This window comes from Dreissena polymorpha, chromosome 3, assembly GCF_020536995.1.
Source record: "Dreissena polymorpha isolate Duluth1 chromosome 3, UMN_Dpol_1.0, whole genome shotgun sequence".
Lineage (NCBI taxonomy): Eukaryota > Metazoa > Mollusca > Bivalvia > Myida > Dreissenidae > Dreissena > Dreissena polymorpha.
The window spans coordinates 1,449,344-1,459,208 of NC_068357.1; the positions used below are offsets into that span (position 1 = coordinate 1,449,344).

The 9,865-nt window shown below is 39.2% G+C and overlaps 1 protein-coding gene across 1 annotated transcript; it reads left to right on the forward strand.

Annotated features, from left to right (window-relative positions):
* Positions 1-1,425: 1,425 nt before the first annotated feature.
* On the forward strand, positions 1,426-9,708 carry LOC127872726 (uncharacterized). Its single transcript, XM_052416090.1, has 5 exons — positions 1,426-1,517; positions 3,928-4,024; positions 5,263-5,400; positions 5,773-7,297; positions 7,597-9,708. Coding segments are annotated over exons 1-5 (3,177 nt in total). The 5' UTR covers positions 1,426-1,515; the 3' UTR covers positions 9,012-9,708.
* Positions 9,709-9,865: the final 157 nt, after the last annotated feature.

Consider the following 9,865-nt stretch of genomic DNA (forward strand, 5'->3'; position numbering starts at 1 on the left):
GGAAATCATGAGTATCGACACTGGACGCGTGTCGCGCGCCTGACCGGAAATATTCATCCGCTGACGTCTTGAACGGGAGCGCGCGAGCTGCACTACGACTGTGACGTTGCCAATAAGTAGCAACGGGAACGGCGTTCCGAAAATTAACGTGAAGTCGATCCAGTGGTAAACGTAGTCATTTAGGTCGTAGTATTCCTTCATGGACGGAGCGCAATTCAAGCCCGTGAAGCCATTCACATCAAATATCACGAGTATTATTATATTATTTCCGAACACGGCTAGCACAATCGTGACGATGATCAACCCAGCGTTTCGTGGGGAACAGCCGAGTCTTACTTTAGGAGGGAAGAGCACGCAAGCTGTTCTCTCGAACGTGACGGCCACGATCAGCCACGAGGAGAGGTGAGTGCTGCAAGCTAGGTAGACTCTCGCTCTACACCCAGGGTTACTCTAGTATCCTATCGGTTGGAATGGGTTCTTGTAAGTCCTAAGTGATTTATGGAGCAACACGGTTACCGTCTCTGAGGAAATGCATGTAAACTTACATGTACATGAGTTATGCAATTACAGGTTACAACAATATAACAATAACAGGTTATACATTTATTAACTCACCAAACTGAGGGTCTAAATGCACTCTACTCATTGGCACCAGCAATCTCTGTACATTACAACAATCACACTGTCGACATTTAAGTAAATAAGAAATTTCATCTTTTCAGAGCGTATCATAGACAATAACAATCAAACTGTGACCATGCCCAATCCAATCAGATTGCAGTATTTCGGCGGCAAATCAAATAACCAATATAAAAGGGTTTTACATTTGACAGGGAATTATAATGATGTTACCGTTATATTAATTTAGGTAATTCAATGTTTAGTTATGAACCTTAACTTACACACTATTTTCGAAACATAAAAGAAAACGATACTACTTTTGATGACCTTTATCGTAAGGCTACGTTTATATCCATTTGGGGGCAGCTACCCCCTTTTCTAATTTCGGTCCTCTCCCGAACTTCATGGGCGGCGGGGTTCCCGTTCGGGTCCTCTTTCTGGCGTGTTTTTTACCACCCATTATGCCTTTCTGGAATGAAACTGTTCTATTTTTTATTTTTTGTGGCATTTTATAATAAATGTCCGTTTTCAATCAACAATATTGTGTTTGTTCATTCCTTCAAGTCATACGAGTCCGTCCGGTCTATGACCTTTTCATTAACACCGAGGACAATACATAAATAATATTTTATGCACACATAAAAGATTTTATGTCATTGTACGCCTTCTTAATTGTTTAATTGTTTGTTACCAGTATACTTGTTCAAGCCTTATATTTAATTACTTGTATATAACCTCAGTGTGGGATCACATGGGCTCTTTTGACCAATCAAATTCGGTCTTGGCCATTGTGGCCATTTGTTCCTTCCAGACTGTGACGTGGTAATCCAGTATGGTCAAAATTAACAACCCACCTCCACCCATTCTCCGCCATAAGGTTTTGACTCCCGTACTATGTATGTTTTTACCTATGTGTAAAACACATTTGTATATTATTTTACTGTTATAAGCACTTGTTTTTACATTCAACTTAACAAATTCATTGTTTGTATGTGTGGCGTGTTTTTTTAACACCCATTATGCCTTTCTGAATGAATCTGTTCTAGTATTTATCTTTTTATGGCATTTTATAATAAATGCCCGTTTTCAATCAACAGTATTGTGTTTGTTCATTCCTTCAAGTCATACGAAGCCGTCCGGTCTATGACCTTTTCATTACCACCCAGGACAATACATAAAATAAAATGATACTACTTTTTATAATATAATAATTAAACACAAATAAAATCCTATCAAATCGGGTAGAATTGTCTTGTGATGGCAGGGATTGTATTTGAGAACAAGGAACGACAACTCCGACTGCAGATTGGCATTTAACCTTTATACTAACGCCCGTCTCATACTAAACGTTTACAAAGATTAACAGAAACACGATCCTGAGGGTATTTAATTAAAATGTCAACTCCGAGACCTAACCCGCTCGCCTAAGGTTTCATAAAATCTTAAACTCAGATCGATTACCGACCCATTATACTTATCTAATCGCATGCGTAAAAACAAAAGGTATTGCAAAAATTTAGCTTATCGAATTCCGAAAGAAAACAAAAACAGCCATTGGATATTTGGTAACAAGTTTCTGTTATGTATTTTCAGTATAACGTTTTTGCGTTAAAACACCGAAGATACTTTTTGGAGTTTTTCTTAAAAGTAAGTACGCAATTAAATACATTTTGAAAGTCACTATGGGATTTAGAAAACACACTTTTTAAGTTAATAACAATGTTGAATGCTAGTTGAAAATGTATGACATACATTTGCAAACCATATAATTTAAAAAAAAAGTATTTCATGCTGTTTTTATATTTCAACCGGAAACGATGACACCTACGTACCAACAATCTCGTTCCTAAGTAACCGTGAAACGTTATGTGTGCGGCTATTATTAACACATTTATACCTAGTGGACTCTCCCATCCTTCTAAATTGGATCAATTTATTTCCAAAATTAGGGATGTCTAGTATATTTATTTTTATATTTTGAATATTTCTTACAGAAATTCCTTTGAGCAAACAGCGCAGACCCTGATGAGACGCCGCATCATGCGGCGTCTCATCAGGGTCTGCGCTGTTTGCCAAGGCATTTTTCTAGACGCTAAGCATAAATGGGTTAAAATAATTTAGCTAACAAAATGACATCCATGTTGCTAATATATATTTCTTTATAAGTATTCTTATAGCTATCTTGATTGTACCCCATAGTCATACAAAATATATATATCAATTGTAATTCGATTTAATTATCCAAGGAGTGTAATTTGTATCATCTACATCAAAAGTCGAAACTGTTCAGCAATATCAGAAAAAAAATTGTGTCAGTTTTTCACAGCGATAATAAAAATTCAATGATTACAAATTATGTTATATGACCATGTACCGTTAATTCCTGTAATCATATATGTCAATATATCACGTTTAACAACATGACTGACGGTCTATGCTCAGTCCCGGATGACCAATTAGGTCCCGCTGCTTTTAGGAGCCCCATGAGACCATGTCCACATAATTGCTACGGTCCGAACGGAAACTACCTATCGTAGATCGTTATTTAAGTTTAAAATTGTTTCATATGATTTTTTTCTGGATAAACAGTTACATATGTTAATACATGTAAAGAGACTACAGTGACTGTTTTCTTAAATTCTTGAACTAATAATTATAATGTATTTGCATTTCGGTATTATAGTGATATTCTATACGTATTAACGGATATTTCACGTGTTCTGTATTGCCGCCCTTGCACTGGAAGGTGTATTTAAATGAGTGAAATCGACAGGGCAAGGGGCTCTAGTAGGCACTCAGCCAACTAGGGGCCGGGGGCCCCAAAAGTTTCACTACCTATCGACCTCCCCGTTGCTAATCAGGCACTGTCTATGCTCGTTGAGTTCTGTTGGTTTTTAGTCATAAACGCAATGCAACATGGCCTAGGTACCGTAAAAGTTCAGTAATTTACCTTAATCCATTTATGCCTAGCGTCTAGAAAAAAAGGCCTTGGCAAACAGCGTAGACCCTGATGAGACGCCGCATGATGCGGCGTCTCATCAGGGTCTGTACTGTTTGCTTAAAGGAATTTCTGTAAGAAATATTCTAAATATGGAAATAAATATACTAAAATATACTAGACATCTCTAATTTTGGAAATAAATTTATCCAATTTAGAAGGATGGGAGAGTCCACTAGGCAAAAATGGGTTAAGTGCTTCTTCAAATCTTTGTTTATCTGTAGTCAGAAACGCTATGAAACAGGACCGAGTACCGTCAAATTTCAGTAATGCATGTCTTTGCTTCGTCAAATCATTGTTTGTCGTAGGTCAGTGACGGAATTATACATGGCCATGTACCGTCCAGGTTCGGCCAGTTCTGTACAGGGCATACCACCGGAAGTGACTCGAGGAGCTGCGTTTCAGGTTTGTAGTGTTGTTTTTTCACCATGTTGGAAAGGGGCCGGGTCCCTTTGGATTGAACAAACATCGCGTCGTTTTGATTAAAAAGGGGAATTAATATGTGTGTGTGTTTCTAAAAAGTACTTCAAAATTGCAATAAACGTGTTTTCATTATTACATGTATATTCACTAAGGTTTAACTGATAGAGGTAGGTGGGAGATTAAGAAAATGTTGACATTTATTAAAAAAAATGAACGAAAAAAAATCAACAACACTCGTTAGTGATATGAAGGTTCACAAACAGTTAAAGGTGTACGTTACAAACACAATTGAAGTCGCATTAGGCGTGTCTAGCCATTCGTAGAACTGGTAACGTATCAAAGTTGCGCTAAAACACATTTTTTAAACGCTTTGATTAATTTCTCTCATACAACTTAATGTTTTGCTGTAAAGACATTTTGACAGCAAGCGATTGAGGCAGTTATATGGCTCTATGACAATTTCTTCCTTCAAAATATGTATGCAATGCAAATAAAGTTGTTCAGACAAGCATACGTGTTGTCAACATTACCTTTGTCTGTATCATACTATTATAATTGAGCCGTGCTCTGTAAAAAGGGGGTTTTATGCATGTGCGAAAATGTCGTCCCAGATTAGCCTGTGCAATCCGCACAAGCTAATCAGGGACGACACTTTACATATAAACTTGATTTTTGCTGAGAGGAGACTTTCTTGAAACGAAAACTAACATATAGAAAGCTATCATATAGGCGGAAAGTTTCGTCCCTGATAAGCATGCGCACTTTAAGCACATGCATTAAACTCCTTTTTCAGCGAACACGACACACACAAAAATACTCGCTGTGATGTATGTATTGTCGTATGACATCAATTGAAAAAATTACATTAATAACATACGAGAAGATGGTTGCAACTAAATCCTAGCATGAATATGTTTCTTAACTTCAGTTATTCCCATATTAAATTATTAAGTTCCTGTGCGTTTAATATTATTCAACACACGGATAACACACTCTCTGGGGAACGGGGTTGTATGCCTGTGCGTATGTGTCGTCCCAGATTTGCCTGTGCTAATCAGGGAAAACATTTTCCACTTTAATAATTTTTCGTTTTACAAAATTACACTTTAAGCTGAAAGTGTCGTCCCTAATTGGCCTGTGCGGATTACACAGGCTTATTTGGGACGACACTTACACATATACATTAAGCCCCATTATCCCAGAACCGTATACTTTTCTAGCAAGAGCAGCACCGGAAGTACTCGAATATAATCATGGCATTTCTTTCGGGCGTCACGGCTGACATACTGCGCATGCGCCTTCAGCAGGTGGCTGCGTTAGACTGCATGTCTGTACAGAACTTCTTGGATGTCCACAAGGTCGGTCTTCCACAAGTTACAACAAAGCAATACCCAGCTATACTAGTTGTGATAAGCTCTACAGGTCGCTTTAAACTGTACAGTGATATATAAATTGCTCATAACAAAACTAGGTCGTCCACAATCTTACCTTTTTTCTGAATCTTCCCATCCAATGCCGCGTCAGAATGACACTATTTGACAATAACTTCAACAAAAAATAAAGACTTATATCGTGATACGTTGTCGACAGCCACGTGCAAATCCAAAGTAAATATTACAAACACATTTTTCACAAATTAGACTTATACAGGTTTTGCAGACAGGTATTTCCCTGATTTCATTCGTTATCTAGTCAATGTGCTAATAAGGTACACTGGCTCTCTATTTCAGCTCAACATACTTATGGCATTGGCCGAACTTCAAAGCCTGATTCTGATCGCCTACCCGCCAAAACGCGCGGCTCCCGATCTTTCCCGATGGAGTACACGGCTTATGTGTATCGTCTTGCGCGCCTCAAACTGTCTCTCCGTCCGAGAGCAGGACGACGTGGTTTTCCTGGCCAAGACGTACCAGCAGTATTTCAGACGCAGCAGCCAGAAGTGTGTTGGCCTGATCGCGAAACGCGGTACACAGGCGAAACGCGATTGGCTAAAAGTTTGCGCGGCAGTTCAACGACTTGCTGACAAAGCGGATGATGCAGAGCTCATTAAGCATGTCAGGAATTTCATTTGTAAAGTTGAAATGGAATCAAAAACTACGCAGACAAGGAAAGAGACGCAGATGAGTCTGGAACATTTGATATCAGGCATGATTGAAGACGACCACCCAAGAGACAGAAAGCCCATCAGAGATCACGTATCAGACGAAGCGAATGGAACAAAAAAGAAACAAATTGTAGACTTGAAGTATACATCGCGACAGAAGCAACCTAGGCTGACGCGGAGACCGAGATCAGCGTTACCACGCCTATCATCAATTAAGGAACAAAATGAGTTACAACGGTCGAAAAACTCCGCCAGAAACTCTCGTAGCCCAGGGCGACCACGATCTGCAAGGGGAAAAGTATCAAGTGAAAAAACTAATGGCTCGCCACAATTTAAAGTCATTCTTCGTGAAAGCAAATTGCAGCAAACTGAACGAGAACAGAAAACAAAACAATCAGCGTGGGATTCAACCGCAAAACCCCTTCTAGCAGACGCTAAACAAGTCACAACGAAAAAGGTTTACCTTGCGAGTAAATTAGCCGTATTAAAACGACGATATTCCGTTGGAGATTTAAGCGATATCAGTAAAGGAATTCTAGCGCGAAAACAATCCTTCAGGAGAAACAAAAGTCGACCCGTTTCAGCCCGATCGAGGCAATCATCAGTTAGCGTTGAAGCTAAACAAAAATCTAAAAAACGTCAAATTAAATCCAGAGGTTCCGTTCGTTCCAAGTCTCCAAAGGTCAAGAAGAGCAGTCGCAGTCAAAGCGAAAAAGAGCAAGGTGCTGAAAGGAACCCCAGCCCAGTGAGTTGGATAAATAGCGTGCCTGACGAAAATGTTAACGAGAAAACGAAAGAAAACGATGCTGAAACCAAAACGAAGTACATGTGGAGATTGGACAAAGACCAGATGGACGGCTGTTCAGACAATCATATCCTAAGCAATAGAGACAACGAACAAATTGAAGATCGCAACAAGCCATTGGGCAATTCTTCTAGTTCTGCAAAGTTGCTCGATGCAGTTGAAACTGTGCTGACGGAGTACAAAGGAAAAGAACATGATTATAAGGATGTTAAACGAATCTCCAAACCATTCGATGACTTCCAAAAGATTTATAACTACTCTGACGACGAAGATATTCCCAATACTCCGTTTGCGAGTCTAGAAGGGAATATGAAGGAATCGTCTTATACAAATGATATCAGCAAAGGTAGTTGTTTTTTGTAGTCGTAGTAACATGTTTAATTTGAAACAAATAAAGTAGGATAATTGATAATTATAATTGAAACTATTTTTTGCGCAACCAATATCGACGTATGTGCAACCGATTTTCAGTTTAAACAATTATTTAAGATAGCAATCCGATAAACAAATATAGTTTATTAACAAATATTGTGAACATTTGTCTGCATATATAAAAATTTAACAGAGTTATTTCCTCTAAACTATAGAGTTTATTCATGTATTGTTGAACCTCATAAAAGCCTAGGCATGCTATTTCAATTTCAGAATATGACGACAATATGAAGAAAATCGCTAACGAGGTCATTGTTCACCAGCAAATGCATTTGGCTGTTCGTAATCCACTTTTCCATGATAAACGTTTCGTAGATCAGTTTTTCAAATTTCTCGAAGCGAATAATGTTGCCAAGACATTCTTGCGCTCCCAGACAACTGATCCACATAAGTCGTGGAAGCTACACAACGGCAAACGAGTTCAGTTTTCCTTCTTCCTTGCCTATATATTTAGACACGTTGAGAACCGCGAGTCCGACCAGGCTTCCTACCTTGTGCAAAAGATGTTAAACCGTATGCAGTGCAAGCACAAAAGTCGACCAAATTTGTCTTCAACAATTAAAAATGGAAATGGCATGGATCAAATGACGAATGTATCTTATTCGCCATCATCTGTTAATAACAACAACGGTGTGCCATCTTCGAAACTGAACGGTGCGGGTATTGCAACTAATGGTGTTAAACGCCACCCAAAAGGTAGAAGAAATAATTCACTGCTTACGAGTGGAATAACACCTATTGCAAGATTAAGGGAAAGTCTGTCGCTAGCTCAGAGCAGAAGCAAATCTGTGTCGCGCGAAAGTCTTACTAGGGGCATTGCCAGGCGACCACAATCGGCCTCTATAAACAAAAACGTTTCGGGCTCATTAGACTCGTTGATTAAACGCAATTCTCGGAATAGAACTTTGTCTCCAAAACGCAGATCTAAAGACCGCATAGGTAGCGTCGGTAGTAAATCGGCGGTTGAAAGAACGGCGAACAGAAGATCAAGATCTCAATCACCAAAATCAACGAACGGCTATTCTACAAATGGCAGCACGGCGTCTCGGCCACTTGTGTCTAAAGTTCGAAACCGATCTACTTCTCCAGCAAAGGAAAAACCTCCCCAATCGCACAGCTCTGGTAGAAGTGCTGAATTGCCGTCTCACGGCAGACGATTCAAGTCTTCGAATAACGGCAAATCTTCAAACGGAACTTCTGATAAACATCCAAATACTGACGAATCTTCAAACGATATTTCTGATAATCAAGACCCAGCATGGAAACGGAGCACATCAATCGCCAATGGGAAATGCTGGAAGTGTGAACACAAAGAAGCGGCGATGACAATCTGTGTGAACTGGGGAAACATGAAGTTATGCGATCTTCTATTGACCTATGGCGTCCTGTACCGCGAGGAACATCTTGTGGCGGCGGTCAAGGCCAACGATTTGCAGGCATTGAAGAGAATAGTCCAGTACCTTAAAGACAATCTATATTGGAATGCCGGACACCAGGAGGTCAAGGAAGCGCTATTTGTAGCTAGGAAGCATCGGATGAGGAAGATTGTTGACTTTTTGGAGGAGGAGGGTGTGCAGGACACACGGGCGATTGCCGCAAACGTATGCACCGGTTGTCTCATAAACTAAAATTGGAGTCGTGTTCTGAGAAAACTGGGCATAATAAATGTGCGTAAGTGCCATCCCAGATTAGCCTGTGCAGTCCACACAGGCTAATCAGGGACGACACTTTCCGCTTTAATGTTATTTTTCGTTTAAAGGAAGTCCCTTTTTACTGAAAATCTAGTTAAAGTGGAAAGTGTCGTCCCTGATTAGCCTGTGCAAACTGCACAGGCTAATCTGGGACGACACTTTAAGTACATGCATTATGCCCAGTTTTCTCAGAACAAGACTCATTGTTGTTAATGCGCTCGCGACAATCATATAAACCGTTTGTCTCATTAACTGTAATTGCGGTAAACACATGCACCCACATGCACCGGTAGAATTATTAACTGAACTTGTGGTCACACTGGGGCTATTGCGTCAAATGTATGCACTGGTTGCCTCATTTCATGAAATTGCGGTCAACACTGCATGATAATTAATTAGTTTACTAAAAGTAGATGGGATTTTTCAGTTTGACTTGTGCCTGATGAAGACATTAGCACAGAATCTATGTTTCAATAGGTGAATTGTTTTGAACACAATACAGCTTTTTTCCAATTACTGCCAAAACATGTTAATGCATATATATACATTTTTTTTACATTAAATCGTTACACTAGTAAGTGTGAATATTATTCTGTTTCATACAAGGGCGAATTAATTTTGTAGTGTATGTGTATCTTTACGCTTTTTTATTTTTGAGTATGCATGTAATATTGTTTAAAACTTTTTGTTAAACTTAATAATATAAAGTCAGTTGTTTTGATACAACTAAATCTTGTAGAACGAATGAAAATATACAATCAATCACTTGGCATGTCATTTATATTAACAGG

Bases quoted from the DNA above. Each gene is read 5' to 3' on its own strand.
- LOC127872726 (XM_052416090.1), top strand. The intron at 4,025-5,262 runs GTTTGTAGTGTT...ATACTTTTCTAG, and splicing joins CTCGAGGAGCTGCGTTTCAG to CAAGAGCAGCACCGGAAGTA. The intron at 7,298-7,596 runs GTAGTTGTTTTT...TTTCAATTTCAG, and splicing joins TACAAATGATATCAGCAAAG to AATATGACGACAATATGAAG.